The sequence below is a fragment of the Pomacea canaliculata genome, linkage group LG4 (genome assembly GCF_003073045.1).
Source record: "Pomacea canaliculata isolate SZHN2017 linkage group LG4, ASM307304v1, whole genome shotgun sequence".
Taxonomy (NCBI): domain Eukaryota; kingdom Metazoa; phylum Mollusca; class Gastropoda; order Architaenioglossa; family Ampullariidae; genus Pomacea; species Pomacea canaliculata.
The window spans coordinates 1,242,463-1,262,488 of NC_037593.1; the positions used below are offsets into that span (position 1 = coordinate 1,242,463).

The 20,026-nt window shown below is 37.5% G+C and overlaps 2 protein-coding genes across 2 annotated transcripts; one reads left to right on the top strand and one right to left on the bottom strand.

The window, feature by feature from the left end:
• Positions 1–740: 740 nt before the first annotated feature.
• On the top strand, positions 741–8,799 carry LOC112561340 (eukaryotic translation initiation factor 4H-like). Its single transcript, XM_025233757.1, has 8 exons — positions 741–884; positions 3,717–3,954; positions 4,088–4,136; positions 4,358–4,422; positions 4,723–4,807; positions 6,010–6,294; positions 7,072–7,286; positions 7,536–8,799. The coding sequence occupies exons 1-7, from the start codon at positions 790–792 to the stop codon at positions 7,251–7,253; spliced, it is 999 nt and encodes a 332-aa protein (XP_025089542.1). The 5' UTR covers positions 741–789; the 3' UTR covers positions 7,254–7,286; positions 7,536–8,799.
• Positions 8,800–9,244: 445 nt separating this feature from the next.
• LOC112561337 (methylcrotonoyl-CoA carboxylase subunit alpha, mitochondrial-like) lies at positions 9,245–20,019 on the bottom strand. Its single transcript, XM_025233752.1, has 17 exons — positions 19,840–20,019; positions 17,916–17,965; positions 17,452–17,594; positions 17,173–17,268; positions 16,345–16,466; positions 15,854–16,001; positions 15,462–15,583; positions 14,938–15,049; positions 14,528–14,609; positions 14,234–14,361; positions 13,560–13,743; positions 13,123–13,232; positions 12,611–12,824; positions 11,670–11,756; positions 10,964–11,154; positions 10,101–10,280; positions 9,245–9,662 (listed from the first exon to the last, which is right to left on the bottom strand). The coding sequence occupies exons 1-17, from the start codon at positions 19,896–19,898 to the stop codon at positions 9,528–9,530; spliced, it is 2,163 nt and encodes a 720-aa protein (XP_025089537.1). The 5' UTR covers positions 19,899–20,019; the 3' UTR covers positions 9,245–9,527.
• Between the last annotated feature and the right edge of the window lie 7 nt (positions 20,020–20,026).

Below are 20,026 nucleotides of genomic sequence, written 5' to 3' on the forward strand. Positions count from 1 at the left end.
GGCCCCGTAAGATCCCGTTTCCCCATCTGACCCACGCGCGTCTCACCTACGTTTAAGACAGAATCATGACAACCGAGGTGAAGGAATAAGATGGGCAGAAGCTGAAGATCCTATCAAACTCCTGCTTTCTTTTGGCTCAGTGATTAAATTTATCCTCCAGTTATGAACATGAATTTCTCTTGAAATGTTTTCTCCGGTTTGAATTCTAATTCGTTTACGTTTACCCACACAAAGATTAAGAACTGCTTCATGTAGAAATCAAAATGAAGAATATATGGACATCAGTCACACGACACCGAGTTCAAAGAGGTGACTTAAACATGGCTGGTACGACTGTCTGTGTTTGTTGTATGTGTGTTTATTAGAGTTCTTTGTGCAGGCGCATGTAAACAAAGCTGAGGCAACCAAAACCGAGAAGCTCGCCAATGATGTTTTTTTTTACCCCCCGAGAACAGCACAAATCTGTTGATAATTGTGTGGTGTTCTGGAGAACAATACTGTTCCTCTGCCATAAAGATCCTGCCTGTTGCTGGCAGTACACTGCTGTACGTGACCTTTTCCTCCCCTGACGTTGCGGGGGCTGCCGCGGTGGCACTGTACATTAAAAATCAAGGATTTCCGCTGCAGTCATAAAAATCTATATGATAGACTCACAAGCTAAACAGTACACACTCGCGGATATTTTAATCGAGTGAGATAATTCGTCTTTGAATATAACCACACAGAAATGTGTAAAATTACGCTCTGCGTGAGAAAAAAAAAAAAAAATGCCCACAGTAGGGAGCATCCATGATAACTGCAGGCTTTCCTGTCGCGTGGTGCGCATGCGCTACCGGAAAGAGCCTGAAGTTTTACTTCAACATGGCTGACTACGATAACCGCGGGTATGGATGGGATCGATATAGGGGTAGCTTTGATGGGTATGATACGAAATCGGATTGTATGTAGCCTTGGTGTGAAACAAGTAAATGCATGTTTTAAATTGCTCCGACCAAGCATCGATTGAAGCAAAATAATGCCATTGTATGATCACGTCTGGATACCTCAAAATCACAACTTTGATCGCACTGTGCACATGGGTTTTCACTGTGCTGGTAATGCCCCCTAACGACCAAGAATTTTTCAGACTGAATGTGCAAGTTGAGTTCCTCCTGTCATTTGAATAATATTTTACTGTTCTATAACATTGAATCTTTGTTGAAAGCGGATATTCGTTCGTACAGTTATACTAAACTCTTCTCACGAGCAAATTGTCACAGATGTCTTAGGCTATTAATGTATTGTAAGTGTAATAAGTAAGGTATATAAAATCATCAAGCTTCAGAATTCATGAACATCTTAACATTATATATAGAGATTTCAATCAGTTTGCTATCTAGATCAGATTTCAATTCAATAATACTATTTTAAATACCATTAGTTTCCTGACAGTTGCACCCTATTTGTAGCCTTTAATAATTCCTTGATATCCATAAAATTGTCTTAGTATTTGTCATGCTGCCATTTTAAGAAGGAACTCAAGTTGGTTTGATAAGAAAATCAAATACCATTTATTTATCTTATAATCTTAAAGATCCACATGAACATAATTCATTTTATGATTGGTGGAAGCTTTATATATATACTAATTCCCCAAATCAAAATCTGATGGAATAATTCACTTCTGATGCCCTAGTCACCTGTGCACAGGGAGAGGTGAGAATTATGAAACCATGTTAGAATGAAAAAACTACAATTTTTCGTCCAGTTTCCAATTTCCTATAGCCAATGTGCTTACGTATATTACTGATCTGACATCTGTGCATGATGTTTAAAGGATTCTTTTGTACATCTTTGGAACTGTTAGTGTCTTGTAAAGCCATTATGCACCTTTGTTCATAAATACAATGACTTATGGCCTTAAAATTCAGCATGAGTTATTTTCAACATTTTTCTGTTACATACTTTTTTCATTGTATGTTTAAAGTAGATGGTTTCTAATTATATAGATTTGACAATCATTAGGATATTTTTTTAAAAACTTTCTTTGAAAATGTGATTGGTGAAGGCATTATTTATTAAATTGTTTATCAGCCCGAGGAACTAGTGATGCAAAGCCATGTAAAAGGAGCCAGGTTTGCCAGCTAGAACACAAACGAGCTATATTGAGACGTCAAAATCGCAGCACATTCATAAATGTTTTAACAAGTAAATAGTTTGGTCTATATTTGCATCTTCCGCTAGCTTCTGTTAGTTGCCTTATTAACAATGAAAACAAACCACTGAGCCATGTCCATCTCTGAAATTTTTGAACATGTGAATACAGCAGAAAGTGCACACTTGTTTCTACAGGTAGCATTATTAAAACTGGTTTTTCTAAGCATCCTTATTAGGTTACAAATCTTGTTCATGCCATAACGTTCAAGGGATTGGCCAGTTTAATTTCAGCCTGAACACTATTTCATTGCAGTGGCCAAATTTGGGTAGTGGCACAGAGCTTTCTCGTAGCAGAGGCCGAGAAAGATGATTAGGGCCAACTTTGTGCCATCAGATTTGCACACTTCAAACCTTTATAACTCACTCAATTTTAGGACTAGAAGAGCAACTTTAGTATCAAACGAAAGGTCAAAACCTGTTCTTTTAAAAAATGTACAATTTGCAAAATCTCACGTTTCCTACTCATTCTGTAGCGGCAGGTCACATATGACTAATGTATCGCATGCTTAATTTTCATTAAATTGCCCCTCTACCTTTTGCCAGTTGTTGTTAACAACATGCTACTATATAGTGAATGTCCTAACATTTTCCATCTTACAGCAGCAGTACACTGCAATTAAAATTTCCTTTGCTAAAGCACAGATCTGTACAAGCCTGTGAACATCCATGTGTTCTGTTGAAACCTGTAGTATTCACAGCTGATCTTTTTTATAATCAGATGGTTCAGACATTTCTTGGAAAACGAAGGAAGGCCTGAGCAGTTTAACTATTGTATACACTTTTTTGCTGCTAGGGTACAGTCAGTCACTGAATAATGACAGAATAAGTGCAACAAATAAAATAAATAAACTTAACGTGATGCTGGAAGGGTACTCTTCTTATTCCTTTTCACCCCCAGTGGAGCATAGGGCCGGCTGTAAGGGTAGGACCTTCATAAATGCCATTTATAAATGGCATTAATTCTAAGACTTTTAAAAAAAACATGAACATCCTTGGTATCACAAAAGAGTTTCACCTTTTTTTCCTGTCACTGTATTAGTAGTGCTTGACCTAAAGAGAGATTGTGTACCTTTTTCACATTTTATTGTTTCTAGATAGAGCAAGGAGTAAATATATATATATATTTTATAGTCCATACCTTTTGTAACAGTTTGATTCTCAGTGCATCATAATTCAAAATATTAGTTTTGGTGATATAGATTTGATATTTATTTCTTGATTTCCACTATAAACTAAGTTATGCAACAAATCAAATTAAATTATGTGTCTGTGACCAGTGTCATGCAGCCAGAGAAAACTTTCCTTAAATGACTACGTTTTTGTAGTTTGTGTATTGATATCTTGTGTTATTGATAAAAAATTACTATTCATACTTTTTACTTGTGATTTGAGAGAGTGTGTGTGTGTATGTGTAAAAGAGAGAGCCCTTAAGATAATTCTACTTTACTTATTTGCATTGAAAACATAGAAGAATATAGCTTAAAATGATTTTCGTCTGCAATCTTGTTATCTGTGTGCAGTGATTATGATGATCGAGGCTATGGATCATTTGAGGGAAGTAGGCGGGGTGGAGGTGGCTTTGGAGGGGGCAGCAGTGGCTTTGGCAGCAGTAGCTTTGGAGGTGGTGGAGGAGGAGGTGGCCGTGGAGGAAGAGCAAGCAAGCTAATCCCTTCTGACGGCCCGTACACTGTGTATGTGGGTAACTTGCCCCAAGGTATCGTGCAGGGTGATCTGGAGCTCATCTTCAAGGACCTCAAGGTGATCTTTTCATCTCCAATACCCACTAGCTAAGCACTGCATCGAACTGTCCTACACTTGATTTTAAACAAGTTATGTTGCCTCTGTTGTTATTGAGCCAAGTTAAAGAGATTCAATTCTTTTTTCCTTTCAGGTCAAAAGTGTCAGATTAGTGCGAGACAAGGAAACTGACAAATTCAAAGGTAATACTATCATACTTTCTTGCATAATACAGCTGTCAGATCACATTGGTAAAGTTCATTTCACCTCCATCACCACCACCCGAATATAGCAACTGCCAAGTCAGGCCCTTTGAGAAGACAAGACTATCTTTATCTGATTCTTTTTGTGGAACCTCAGCTTTTTGTTTGTTTAATTGAATGAATCAGTTTTTCACTTTGCCTTTTGTTTGTGATTTGTTCAGGTTTTGCATATGTGGAGTTTGATGATCCAGACTCATTACGAGAAGCTCTGACATATGATGGTGCAGTGAGTAGCTTATGAGACCTCAGTGTGTTGTATAATTAGCAGTGGAGTAATGTTTGTATGAACAATGTATTCTGAGATTAGCCCCAGTTGTAAGGAGTCAGAAATGCAACATTGAGGTTTAGCCACATTGCTGTAGAACCAATCATGACATTTTGTTGGAAAAAATATTTGGAAATTTCACTTTGTCTCTCTGGAGCAATATAGACCCCTTTTACTTGAAATAAAATGCTGTTGGTTTTAGACTGTTTTTATTTGGTACAAAAGATAATGGAAGTGTGGACATTGCCTTTTGGTTTTTAGCTTTTTGAAGACAGAAACTTACGGGTAGACATTGCTGAAGGCAGGAAAAATGAGCGCGGTGGACGTGGAAGAGGTGGAGATAGGGGTGAGTCCTACTGTTTGCATTTTGGGGTGGTTTTGTTTTTCCTGTTTGAACTGCTGAAGGGTATCCTGTGATTATTTTTTTATCTGTGGGATGACAGCACATAGACATAACTTTACTTTTGGCCTTGACAAATCAATTTTTAATGTGTAACTTATGTCAGATACAGTCAGGCAACCTTTTTGATTTGTTAGATACCTCTACATGGACTCAGGTTTATGTTCGGACACAGACTTCATAAATGGTAAGATAATGCCGCAAAAGATTATTGTGACTTACACCCCAAATCTCGCCTTAGGCAAGCATTGAAACAGTATATACTCGGTAGCAGTGTGTTACCAAACTTTATTTTTTTTCATCGACTATCCATTCTAGATTGTTTCCCTTGATTAATTTTGCAAATGTAAACATTTTACCTTTGCACCAGTTGTACATTAATTGGAAAAAAAATTCAGACAAGTGTATGTTAACCCACTTAAAGAAAAAATGGATTGTAAGCAAAGTTTTTTAATAGTTTTGTGGTAGTATATCTACGTAAAACAGGAAAGAGTTCACAAGGCACAAGATTAAAAAAATCCCCAATTCTTTTGGTGCTATTAACATTTGATAAATATGCCACAATGATAAAATAATAAAATATAAGTATTATATAAATGTTCTTTCTTAATTGTAGTTCTTTCTATGTTGTAAAAATTCTCATTAAAATTGTTAACCAGCACACATAACAGTGAATTAACACAGCTGTTCTCAACTTTCCAAATATAATCATTACAAGGCTGTGTCTATTTAGAGGCTAAACTTTCATGTCCAGTGGGAGAGAATGGACTTGATCTGCTGAAGGGAAGTAAGGGTACCTGTTGGGCAAGATAAAAGCAAAAATAAGAGTGAACACTATGGTCGCCAGAATTGCATGTTCTACTTACCTCCCTTCTTTGGTTTGAACCCTTTGCCCACCATAAGGAGAAAGTTCGGCCTTTTAAAAGACAGAATCTAACTAAAAAAAACCTAAATTCTAATTCCCTTTATGCTCATAGTTTCCTTGTTGTGTCCTATGTAAAAAGGGCTACACATCTTTTTTTTATGACTTGCCATTTGCGGAGAGAAGATTATGTGTTAAATTTAAGCTGTTGGCACTGTAGAAATAACCAGTTCTGTTGTCGATCATTTTGAGACTGCTTATTTTCATTAGTTGTGTCTTGGTGCAGGAGGCCGAGGTGGTGGGCGTGGAAGTTGGAGTGGTCAAGGGGGAGATTTCCGTGGAGGCAGCAATGACTATGGTGGTTTTAGTGACCGAGGAACACGCGGTGCTCGTGGTGGATTCCGTGGTGGTGACCGTGGTGGTGACCGTGGTGGTGACCGAGGGTATGACCGTGGTTCAGAGAGAGGCACGGGTGGATATGGGGGACGAGAAGGTCGTGGATCCTTCGACAGACGGTCTAGGAGAGATAGTGGTGGAGGTGGTGCCACCGAGTTCCGTGAACCATCTCCTGGTGAGACAGCTTTGCTCTTCTGATACTGTTGTCTGCTGATTCTGACAATCAGTTATCACTTATTTGTGGATAAGAGATTCTTTATATTAATGATACTGAGTTAAATGTCATATACAATCACTGAAATGTTAATAAAGTTGTGTCTTTTTTGATACTGGATTAAGTGTCACAAGTACTGAAATGGATCTCTTTTTATACTGGGTTAAATTTCATAGATCAGTGGTTCTCAAATTTTGGTCCATGGGCCACACGCATAAGTCAGGTGGTCTGTAGCTGATAGTCATCATGTCAGCAAAGTGATGTTTAAATTGCCAGACATGTTAATTAGTCCAGATTTTGCACAAGTTTTAATTTTATTGATGCCCAACTGCTCGTTCATGTACCAAGTCTTTATGTCACAGTGCGAGCATTGTATCATCTGTTACCCCTTAGTAATGCATTGTACTTCCTTATTTCTAATGTTTATGTGTACTTTGCGAAGTATGTAATTTTATGTAAACGTATTACCATACTACTGTCACAAAAGTACATTAAGTTTTCAATTGTAATGAAACAAATGTGGCAATTTAAATTTGATTTTCATGGTAGAGAGTGATTTCAGGCCTTTGTTGTCCGGAGTATTTTTTTACTTTAGTAAAGTGGTCCGTGGTCCAAAATTCGTTGAGAAACACTGTCATAGATAATCATTGAAATGTGTCTTTTTCTGTTTTCATAACCTTGGCTGTTACTCTATTATTTTAGAGTTCAAATTTTGAAGTCTGTGTTGTCTGTCACCAGAGTCTGCTGCTAGACGCCCAAAGTTGAAGCTTTTGCCTCGTTCTGTTGACAAACCCTTAAATGCACCTGTAGATACAGAACGCAATGCAAGCATATTTGGCACCGGGAAACCCCGAGATGAAGCCAAAGGGGAAGGTTCATTCAATCGTAGTCGAAACGCCAGTGAGAGTAGTCAACACTGAGTCACCATGGGAAAGATCTACAAGTGTATCATGGTATCATCTCTTTTCTTGGCTCTCTGCTTATGCAGTTATGGGGAGAAACTAAACTTGACTAATTTTGAATGTAGAGAAATGGGTTGAATCTTAGTGAATTTCTTTGAGTTGTATACCAACTATAATTTTAAAGCATGGTAGTATAACTGCCACAATGCTACAGGCTGCCTGCTTTTAGACTTTGGACTAGCATTCTTGTTATGGAAAGTTTATGCAGGGTCTTCATTTTTGATGTTTCCTTTTTTGCAGTCTAATTTTGGGTGCAGCTAAACCTGTGGCAAGTTTATCCTTAACCTTTGTCCTGTGTACACCACCACACTGTCTGGCAAAGAGACAACTTGAACATTTTTCTTGTTGTGCCAATCTGATTGGTGGCTTGGCTGCTTATTTCAGGATTCTCTCTTTGATGGAGAGAGCATTGCCATGCAGTGATTAAGGGTTATCATTTGTGTAGTGCTTAATTGTCAAGATGCATTTTTTTGGGTTTTCTGTCTGGAGCCAGAGTTGACTTGGTTGTCTTTGTTGATTCATTTGTTTGTTCACACCCATCATAGAGCATAGTGTTCAATAGTGTATGTCACCATCTGTGTGCTGAGTATGGATGAAGGATGAATCTTGTGAGATTCTCTCATCTTTTTTAAAGTCCACTTTTTCTCTTGGTCTAGTAAACCTTTTATGGTTAGGCTTTGTATTTGGTGTGAAGGTATGTTGGAGAGCATTTTACCTTTTAACCATTAGCGCAGTGGCTTTCAGATCCCAGCAGTAAAACTTTTTTAAAAAATCCCTCAGAATTTGCTTTATCTAGCACAAAGAAGTGTGCATGACATGTATTCCTGTCTCAGTGTTAGCATTTGGAACAGCTGTTGATTTCTCAAAGACAGGGGTGCCCAAAGGTTTTGTGGTTGGAGTCTGCAGAACCTTATGTGTTCCACAATGCCTGAGGTGTTTGTGAATGGGTCTGTTCTGATTGCATACTGACAGACAGCCAGGACAGGGTTAATCTGTTTTGAATGGTTGTAATGCAGGCCATGCTAGAGCTGTACATTTCTGTGAAATATGACATAGATTAAAAGAAAATGATGTATTCTTTTCTCATCTGTCACTCATGTACTTTCTGTTGGTTTTGACTTTATATTGGTTCCACCCTATCCCCCAAGCTATTGCAGGCCAGACATGTCTTGTCACCTACTTTAGGTACCCCTGACTATGGCCTGGAGACGGAGAAACTTCTCAGCTGCTACAATCTGACGATGCTACACACTTATTCTTTTTCTTCCCCTGTCCTCCAACTCCATCCCTTGTAAGTTTTAGAAATTTGGCGTTTGGGTTATGAATACAAGAGCTAATTTAAGAAAACACTTGGCATATTATGTGTAATTAGAGAACTAGGACAGGTTTGTATTTGTATGTTTACATCATGAATGCTTCTACTTGTCAAGTGTGACATTGTTTATTGGAATTAAAATGTTGAGGAAGTTGTGAAATGAAATGGCCAGCATGGTCATATGCCAAATTTTTGAAGCATTGAGTTTTGAAATGCATGTGGTGTATGTTTACATGTTGGTGTAATAAGGACCCTATTATTTCTGTTAAGGAATGTCAACACTAAATTTCAATTTAGTTCCTTAGTTTTCTCCTTTCTACTGCTTTATGTTGGTTCTTAGAGCTGGAACATTTTATATTAGTCGTGCACTCTTCCCTTATGGAATTTTTCTATTGTATTCCTTGTGATACTCTTGCAGATAATTATCAGTTTTTAATCAATTTTTTTTTTTTAGGTTAAATTAACAGTGTATAGCAAGGTGAGATACACCAAGATATTGTCACAAATTTACTGCAAAATCGCTTATAAAATATCAAGACTCTTACCTATTCTATTAAAAACAAAAAAAGACTGGTTCAAAAATAGATAAATTTTAAGAATAAGGCATAAAGGATGAACAAAATTTGTTATAAAGTTAATGTTTATAATTTTTATTCTTATACCACTTTATGAGTACAATACTAGTCACCTAGATGCAAAGCTTGGTGACAGCAATACTGGTCTACACTGATACATATTTTTGTGGTGGGGTTGATGTCAGAGTAGCTTCAATGACAGCAATTGTCCATGTAGGGCTGAGCTATTTATCCACTGCAGACCTCAGATTAGTAGAAGATGGAAGGGCTAATGTACTTTCACGGGTGTTGTTGAATAATCTTGGTGAGGTAGGCTAAAGTTCTTTTGTAGCAACTTCAGAATTAACTTTCTTCAGAATTGCTAGAATCACTCTCAGCCTCTGTGAAGTGAACAAGGGCTGTGCCTTTGGACACGGTGTCACCAACCTTGAAAAGAATTTTCTCCACCACTCCTGATCTTGGAGCCCGGATCACATACTGTTTAACAAAGACAGAGATTTAGTACCTTGCGAAAATCACATTCTATTCACATGCACAAACCACTGGCATTAACAGTCTACACCATCATCAGTTAACATCAAAAATAGTATCTATCAACATTGCCTGCAACACCTTCAACATTTAAATACATATTTTCACAATCTACATCTTTAGTATTAGTACTGCATGTATCCAACATTGTCTCCAAAGATTTAGCATTGCAGCTGTAATCATCCCTATTTCTAAGTTGTGAAAAAAAACTTGTTAAATATATGGTAAGATCAATTGCACTGGCATTACCTTGGTGTATTTTTGAAACTGACTGCCAAATTCATGCTATTTATTTTCCTGCTGACATACAATGCAGCTGTATATCATAGACATAGTACTATCAACAGACAACCACATCACATTTATGGTGATGAATGACATTACCTCCATCTTCATGGCTATCATCACAACAAGAGGTTGCCCCTGTACAACAGTGGCCCCTTCTTTGATCAAGATTCGCTCAATCACACCTGGCATAGGTGCAACTGGGTCATCAAGAGCAGCGGAACTTCCTGTAGACTTCAAAAACTCTGGGATTGGTATATTCAGCGTGTGGCTGCCTTCCTGTTAAGGAACAAATTAGGGTATCTGATGACAACAGTACTTAGTAAACAGCTCAGTGACAAAGATTCATGAAGCTTTAAACATTTGACTGTAAAGGACTAGTAGCAAAATAAAGGGGTCAACAGTTCAGATATCATGATACATGAGTGTATGGGTATTTTTATCCTGTGAAGACCTCTGCCAATGTATGGGACAGCTGGGAATATTAGACATGAGGTCACAAGTTTGACCTCTTTCTGTGTATGGTGATGTTTGTAAGCACTTATCTCCAGAGGAAGGAATTTTTCCCCAGATTTTTAGAAATAGTCTCGCACTAAAGTTTATTCAATCATTTGTATCCCACTAGTCTTTTAACCCCCAAAGTCAATACAAAAATTTCTTGCAATTTTATTTCTGGGACTTGAAACTTATTTTTATTGTTAAATTTATATTCTTGTTTTTTTTTTGTTTTTTTGTAAGGAGATCAGAAACATCTAGGAAAGAAATATTAGCAATTTGTTGACAATGGTCAACACCTATTCATGAGCCTCCATACCTTGTTCTGGCCTATCATTTTCAAAAAATGTTGCATGCTAGGTTTTTATAACCTAGGCTAGCTCTGTATTTGTTATTCTCAAGAAAACTTAAAATCCTTTATGCAAGCAACTCTAGTAGCTGTTTTATGCCATCACAAGGAAACTTGCCACTGAGAAGAGGTGGACAGTGTTGTCTTGTAAAATGATGGATGCTGATGAAACTATGCCATCGACATTGGATCGAATGATGATGGTGTTATTTTCTAAACTCAGATGACTTTGAACAATCATCTGTGGGCCTCCATTGATTTGAACTTGCTTGAGTCCATCCTCACATAACTGAATGTCTACTGATATCTCTAGAACATATAAATGTCAAATTTTTAAAGGCCCTTGATACCAAATTACATATAACAGCAAATACATTTCAGCAGAATCAAAGGTTAATGTTACTTAAAAGTTTAAAAAAAGGATTAAAAGCGTCAATATTCATAATTTCTTCACGTTTAAAATACAGTAGTACCCTTCAGATCTAAATACCAAAAGCAGAAACTGATTAATCTTCCATTAGCATTTGACTGCATGTTAACTACACAAGCATGTTGCTAAAGTGTTCATTTGAATGCATTGTATAAATATCAGTTTATAAGCAAGTGCATCAGTCTAAGATCAGTGGTAATCAACCACAGTGCTACAAAGCTGACACCAGTTCTGCACTTTGAATAGTGTTCTACTGTGAACTATAGCTGCAATAAATGAAGTATTTAAAAGATAAATATGATCTCTATGAAAACACATCCCTTAATGTACCGGTTCAATACTTCTAATTATTAAAAATATTTTAAAAAGACAATTACTACAAAGGCCAACTTACTTTTATCTCCATCAAGAAGAACAACATGCTGGGAGGGAACCTCATTAATGCGAGCAGACTCACACCAGACGAATGGAGAATATGGGTCTGGATCACAATAACAATGGAAAGATTTTGACTGAATGACAAATGTTTATTCATTATCATGATCATTATGAACTGACATTACTGATGTCACATAGCATACTTTCTAATTTAACTGGCACAATGCATCTTTCTAGCTTTACACCATCACTGCCTGACTGGCCTCTCAGGTATGAACACTAGAAAGAAAACTTACTCCATATCATAGCAATGTGAAGTGCTTTTCTTGGTCTGAACAGTTTCCACAAGGTTGTCCACTAAACTATAAAATATGATGGCACAGTGCAGTCCCTTCAAAAGATAAACATCTGATGGCTTGATTAAATCAGGAAAATAAAGGAGAGGAATAGGCTCCACATTCACAAGTTGTGCCCTAGACACATTGAACCATTTGGAGTTCACTGTCCATGTAGCCACTTGGCTGCAACCTTCTGTCTTTTTTTAAAAATCTTTTTACTATGTGCAAAAACTAACATATGAATATATTTTTACATAAACTCCATGCCAAAGGGATACTACAGCCTGATGCAAATAAAGAATACAGTGACTGATGTCTTGAAATGTTAATATTTACCAAACCACCTTGTTAACATACTCTGCCAAAACAACTTAAGAGAGATAACTGTAACTTTCTAATTGCTTTCCTTTTATTGAAGCTTTCTTGATAAATATTCTAGTACCCTCTCTGTATTGCACATGTCTTGCATGTTTTCGGTGTAGTTGTTTCCTATGACTTTACAGCTATTATTTTATTATTACATTTTGTGTACAACAGTATGCAACAATTAGAACATAACTTTTAGAACAGTGCAAGTGCACCATTAAATGAGTTAAAAAAAAAACTACAATCAACCTACCTTTAGTATCTAGAGCCCTTTCTTGAGACTTTTCAGCCTGCCAGAACAGCATGGCCAGTGCAGCCTGACACACTGTCGCATCAGAAAGTTTTCTGAGGGGAAATAGTTCTTTGGAATGCTGAGGGATGAAGTCTGTGTGCACATTAGCAGCAACAAACTCAGGGTGAGAAGCAAGGTTGATCAAAAATGGCAGGTTTGTGTTTAGTCCAACAACCTGTATATTTGTCAAACAAATCCAAAACGCTGTTTAATATTCTGAAGGAATGCTGAACTACATCTGAGGATGTGTGTTAAACTCATGAACATTTATACCAGATTTTAGACCTGAGCACTACATGCATAAGCCATGTGGACTGTTGAACAGATCGAAAACATCACACGTAATCAAACTTACTTTGAGGGTGTAGATTTTTGTGGAGAGAAATGTAGGACTGCATATTTTAAAACAATAAAGGACAAATCATATAATTCTTATTTAGACCTAAACACTTAAACTAATTAATGCACCCGACCTTATAGTCTTTGAGAGCAGACACCGTCCGGCGTAATGCAGTTCTTCTATCTTCAGCCCAGACCACCAGTTTGGCAATCATTGGATCATAATGGACAGATACTTCATCACCTTGCAACAGATAAACATGCTCATTATCATACCTCATCTAACATGACAATAGTCATGCTAGCATCACATTATAACAAACAGACATTTTGTAATTACAGCATGCAGTCTGTGTAATATAACATTTGTTTCAAGCCAGATGAAAATTTATTATAGGTACAAATGCCTAAAGTTTTCTGGTTTACAAACATATTCAAATCTTTAGCAGACTTTAGTAGAATGTTTTTTTGTTTTTTTAAAACAAAAAGTGCATTGTAAACATGACACGTTCTACATCCTTGCTATTTAAAGGGAGATAACAATGATAGCAGTGGTTAAATTAAAATCTACCTTGCCGAACACCTGTCTCAATACGTATGCTGTGGTCAGGAGCTGGAGTTGTCAGATGGAGCAAAGGGCCAGCTCCTGGCATAAAACTATTGTTGGGGTCCTCAGCATAAATTCTAGCCTCAAATGCATGGCCACGTAATTTGATTTCTTCCTGTCGCACAGGCAAAGACTCTCCACTTGCTATCTGGATGGACAAATCACCTTACCTTAACCAAAACTGTAGTTTAAATGGGCAGTATGTCTTCATAGTGTCTGGTAAGTCAATACAGATGCATATCTAGTATACAATTGCATATCTAGTGTTTAACTGTTGATACAGGCACTGGCATCTCTAAACATCAGGACCAACATAGTGTCAGAACATGCATGCATGCACATACAGGTAGGTAAAGGTCATCCCATGACATTTTTCAGGGTGTTAGAGAGTGAGGTATTAGAGACCTCACTTTTCTCGTGGCCAGCTTTAGGTGAGGGTGGTGCCCATCTCCTCTCCCTTGCTGTCTTTCCTTCCCCAACCCTCTTAGGAGTCAGGTACCCCATTCCCACCGGCTGGGTCCGACCGGAGGAAATGAGCTAATCTATACAGGTGTCAAATGTGTGTGCCTCTCAGTTTGGGTGCTAGCATCATCCGCTCTCCCATACAGAGGTAGAGCCATAAACAAAGTGTCACCCACCCTAATCTGCCACTCAACCAAGTCAGTGCCTGTGATCATTTCAGTGACTGGATGTTCCACCTGCAGACGTGTGTTCATCTCCATAAAGTAAAACTGCTGCTGTGCATCCATGATAAACTCTACTGTCCCTATAACAAGTAAAAATACAGGCAATTAAAACTGGAGGTATATAAATGTACACAGTTATGCCATAAAATTCATAAATTTTTTCAAAAAATACGTCAAAATTTAAAGGTAAAAAAAGTCTTGCTTTATGAACAACACAAATTGCCTCAGGAGAGAAAGCAAGCTCACCTGCACCAACATAGTTCACAGCCTTGGCAGCCAGTACCGCAGCTTCTCCAATGGACTTGCGCACTGATTCACTCAAGCCTGGCTATACAAACAGACACAAATATATGTGTTCATCCTGAGAAATATGAAATACAAAGTCAAACTCTTTCTAAGCATGTTTCTACTTTTTTCTCTCTTAATTTGCTCTATGATTTATCAATCTACGTCACCTTTATAGATTCTCAAGAACCCTCACACATGCAAGTTGCCAAAGGGCAGGAAATGACACTGTGAAACTGTTCTTAATCCTGAAACTATTCCAGTTCTCTAAGGAGAGGTTGTTACAGTTAAAAGGCCATGTATCAGCCCATATTATGAAGCTAACAAACTGAATGAATTGTACCTAGATGAGAAAAATATTTAAAACATACTGCAGGCGCTTCTTCAATAATCTTCTGATGTCTTCTCTGTACACTGCAGTCTCTCTCAAACAGATATACACAGTTACCATGGCGATCACCAAACACTTGAACTTCAACATGTCTGAAAGTTAAATGTGCAGATGTGATCTGATTAAGTCAGACGCTGAGACAAACCAATTCAAAGTTTCCTTGTAATAGTTGAAATGCACCATTTTCTTTAGTATGTGTATGTCACTTTGTCATTTGTCATAGTGCAGCTAATTTCAGCTGTCTAACATTCTTAGCTAGCAACTGTCTACAAGTTAATAGTTATATGGTGACTAACATGCAGTGAAGCATGAGTGTCTGGTGTGCAATATGAACTTTGCCTTGACAAATGAGACAAAAATAATTTGAATGTTTATGTTTATTTAAATGTTTTACAATGTATGCTATATTGCATAAGTCATATACTTAATATGTTTCATCAAAGATTATCTACAGAAAAATGTTTGCAATATTCCATACATATGAAAGATGCTTCTTTATCTTACCGTGGCTTCTCAACAAATTTTTCCAGCAGCATCACATCATCTCCAAATGACTTCATGGCCTCTGTCTTGGCGGATTCTAGCTGAGCTTCAAATTCCGACTCTTTCATCGCAATCCTCATGCCCTTTATTAAAGAATGGACATCACAGAATCAGAAACAAAATTAAAGAAGACTTAGTTGAGGAAAAGTAGAAGGAAGAGAGAAAATCTGCGTGTGTATATGCCCGTGCATACATGCCTGCAGAACTTCTGCATGTGTGCATGCACATGTGCTATTGTGTAAGACAGAGGGATAGTGAGTGAAGATCGGTGGACTGTGTGTGCAGATACCAGAGAAATATCAATCATCAGAATTTAGGAACCTTTTTTTTACACTCTGTTCTTACAGCCTCACCTTTCCACCACCTCCCCTCACAGCTTTAATCATGACAGGATAGCCAATCCGAGCTGCCTCTTCCTTCAGTCTGAGTAATGATTGGTCATCACCATGGTAACCTTGAATTATAGGCACTCCAGCTGCAGACATGATCGCTTTTGAAGTGCTGTTTAAAAAAAAAAAGTCGCAGACTGTTTTCCTCTTTGCGTGAATAGAAAAGCTTTTTGTAACACTAAGGAGAAGTCCCGTAAGACTGCTGAAAAGGCTGCTTTCTTTTACCTGATTTATTCATTCATCATAAAGAAAAAAGACCTGTGAAGGAAAAAAAAGACCAGTGTTTCACAAAAAAGGTCTTTATGGTTAGTTTTTAAGTTACTTAGATTATGTGCTGCTTTTTTCCTTCTACCAGGTCTCTATGCATAGCCTCACATATAGTGATGCTAGTAGATATGTAAGTGAATAATTCAATACAATCGTAGTATCAGCAAGAGACAAGGTTTTCTTCCGACCTTTTGATTCCCATATCTCTGATGGCAGATGCTGATGGGCCTATAAAGATTATACCCTCTTTCTGACACAGCTCCGCAAATTCTGTGTTTTCTGACAGAAACCCATAGCCTGGATGTATAGCCTTAAAGAAAAAAAAAAGTTTAAATTTGCATGAGATTCTTGATATAATAATTTTTAATTCAATAAGAATCTAATGAAATATTTATGCTGCTATTTCAGTCCACACTCTAAACCAGTTACATATCACTGTTGCATAGACTTTCAGCATGTATACAGGAAGTGGAAATCAAGTTTTGGTGTCTGTACAATAATGTTGTTTGGTGTGCACACAATATCCATTTGGTGCAGCTCTAATAATTGGTATGGCAGATTCCATAACTGTATTTTGTGCACATAATAACTGTTTTTCAAACTATCTGCCTGAAGACTACACATACTTCTGTGTAAAAGTGTGCAACTATGCATAATATCAAAAGCAATGAGCTGAGTGTAATGTCAGCTTGAATCCAGCATCAGCAAACTTGTCTTTTTTCTGTTATTGAAAAGCTGCTTTGGATTCTCTATCCGCAGTGAATGAAGATTATACAGAAAGAAGGGGTTAAATAAGTTAAAATTACTAGGAGTTACAGATATTTTTTGTGATAAAATCTTTTGTGCCTGTGCCTAAACAAACCTTTTATTTATTATATTTTTTTTACGAGGCTGGATAATATACTAGTAGGTTGCAAATTGATTTATGCCAGGTGACCCGTGGTAAATTTTACTTAAGCTTACTGTGGAGTATGCAAAAATAAAAAAAAACAAACAAAAAAGCAATTCCATCCAACCTGTGCCCCACTTTTCTTGGCCACATTAATGATGATGTTCTGCTGGAGATAACTCTGGTTAGCAGCAGGGGGGCCGATGTGGTAGGCTTCATCTGCCTGTCAATAAAAGTTCATGAAATGTTGTCACTTCATGTCTAAGGAAAATACAGGCAACTGTCATTTTAAGACATTTTGCAAAAAAAACATTGTTGTATGTACAAAACTCCATCCGCTTCTAGCACCTATAGCATGAATTAAAAGTAACAACTGTGGAACCTCTCCCACTTAATTTCTGCTTACCATAGCCACATGTAAAGAATCCCTGTCTGCATCGCTGTATACAGCCACTGTGCGGATACCCATCTTTTTGGCTGAGCGCATGACACGGCAAGCTATTTCTCCACGATTGGCAATAAGCACTTTGTCAATTGCCTGGGGTACAGCTGTGTTAGATAATGCAAGTGATCATTACTGCTTATAACATTCTTCTTTTTCAACACAAAAGTCTTGTTCATGAATGGTTTGACAAATCAGGAAACACACTATCCTTTGCTCAGATCTTATAACCAGACAAATATTTAATCAGCAACTCATAAGTTTATATGGCAGAGCAGGTCCATTTAAATTTTGATACTTTTATCTGAACACATTACTTGTTATTTCTAATTTTTGTCAGTAAAAACTATTTGAAGCATTTGGTCATTGTTGACACAGCTACTAAAGAAGAGTAGTGACACATGAGAAATGTAATGATCATTTCCTACCTGTGGTGGATGAGTGCTGAGAAAGAGCCTGAAAGGCTGCTGCTCCATACCTAGCATAAGCAGAAAAGGTCTTTAATGTTGTTTATTTTTAGGATCATAGGCAGAACGTGTCTTTTGCTCACATTCAGGAGCATTGTAAACAAAATGTTCTAGAAATGACAGCAACATGTCCTTCCTTTTTTTAACTGCAAACATGTTGCAGGAAGCAAAGTATAAGATACATAGTCTATACATTGTGCAGCAGCATCTGTATCATTATTTACTATGTCCATAACACTTGTTCCTTGCAGAAAACTTTGAAGACCAAATTTTGAAAACAGTAATTCTACATTTCTGCAAAACTTTAAACCTAAAAAATATACTTCATAGCCAAAGCTATATATTACTTCTAGAGTAAACACCTTCCACTTTGTCAACATTTTGGCCTAAACTGTGAGCAAATGCTGCTCTGCACTTCAAAATGTACAAAGGACAAAAATGTGAAAGTGTGTGTTCATGCACATGGAGAAATTTCTGAATGCATGATGTGTTATGGTTTGATATTGTGCATCCTGTTGTCACTCAGAAACTGTAAACCACAGTCTGAAACTGTTAGTGTTAACGGGGCAGAATTGCACATGAAGTAACACATTTCTGGTAAGATAAGGATGGTGTGACTTTTTAATAATAATAATTGAATAAATGGAGAAAGACTACAATGAAACAACTACACAACAAAGAAACACAAGCATCACCAAACAGATGACACCGTGGTAAACATGTACAAAGATAAAGAACTCAGGAGTGAGCATCCATCACAAAAAATGGCAGTAATACTGCCTCCTTATCAAATAAATGTCTTTCGTTCTAAATAATATGCATATACATAATGATGGAGGTCAAAAGCATTGCATGAATGTTTTCATAAATGATTTAGGTTTCTTCTTCTTTCTCCCTTGTCATAGTAAACAATCAGACTGGTACGTTTTATTAAATCTATAAGCAGCTGATGGCAGTGTTTTAGTTTGAGATATACTGGATAGAACCATTTCTGCTGATGATAGGAAAGTAGCTGCAAGGTTAGAGGTAGACCCAGCATGAAATGGTGACCTGATTTCTTAAAAGCCTAGAGAGGTAAGGCAGGAAGGGAGAAATGGGCAACACCTTCAGAAAAAGCTGGCCCAGAGATAAATGAGGAATCCTTGCTGACGCATTATTTTTGTGTGATATTAGTGCCCCAGTCTAATGGAATCCATTAAAAAAAAGACATAGGTAGACCTGTGAGCTTTTAATCATTGGGGATTGAGATGTTGCTTTGAGGGCCAGCTTTTTTGTGAGGATGCTGCCTACTTCTTTTCCTTTCTCAACCTTTTAAGTGGTCAGGTGCCCATTCAACAGATGGGTCAACTAGGGGAAGTACACAGCGCAACACGGGTATTGAACCAGCGTCTGTGCCAGACCTCAGACATTGGTATTCTAGCCACTCAGTTGATTAATTGTTACATCTGCTGATTTCAAAGGTTGAAGACAAATTCTGAAAGAACAAGCCCTAAAACTCCGAAAGAACAAGCCCTGTTCCATAGTTTTAGTTTCACGTCCTTCATTCCGAATTTGACTATTGCTGAGTATAAATAAACAGAGCATAATACAGAGTACCAAAGCTTATAGTAAACAAGGTAGTCGGGGCACTGGAGATGGCAGATGAAAAGAAACCAGGCTTATCCAAAGCCTACAACTTATTTGTATTTCATCTAAAAATAGACACAAGCTGGGGGAGGAGGACAAAATGAGCGAAGCACCATCTTGCACACACTAGAGTACGCCGGTATCCTATGGGGAACTCAAGTAAGGGCAATGAGGCACTTAGGCAACTTCTTCCACAGATGGTTGAATGGACTATAGATTATGGAGCGACAAATGTAACAGAGACATACTTTAAACAGACCTGTGTAACAACGCTATTGACTTCAACTGCTTTCTGCTTACAAATGATGATAACGCCATAACTGTCTACTACAGTCTGTCAGTTTCTCAGGATCTTAGTACATCGGGTAATCGGGTACATCGGGTACTTGTCATGTACACTGTACATCAACGTAGGCGGGATAACTCTCCTGAACGACGTGGGAGTT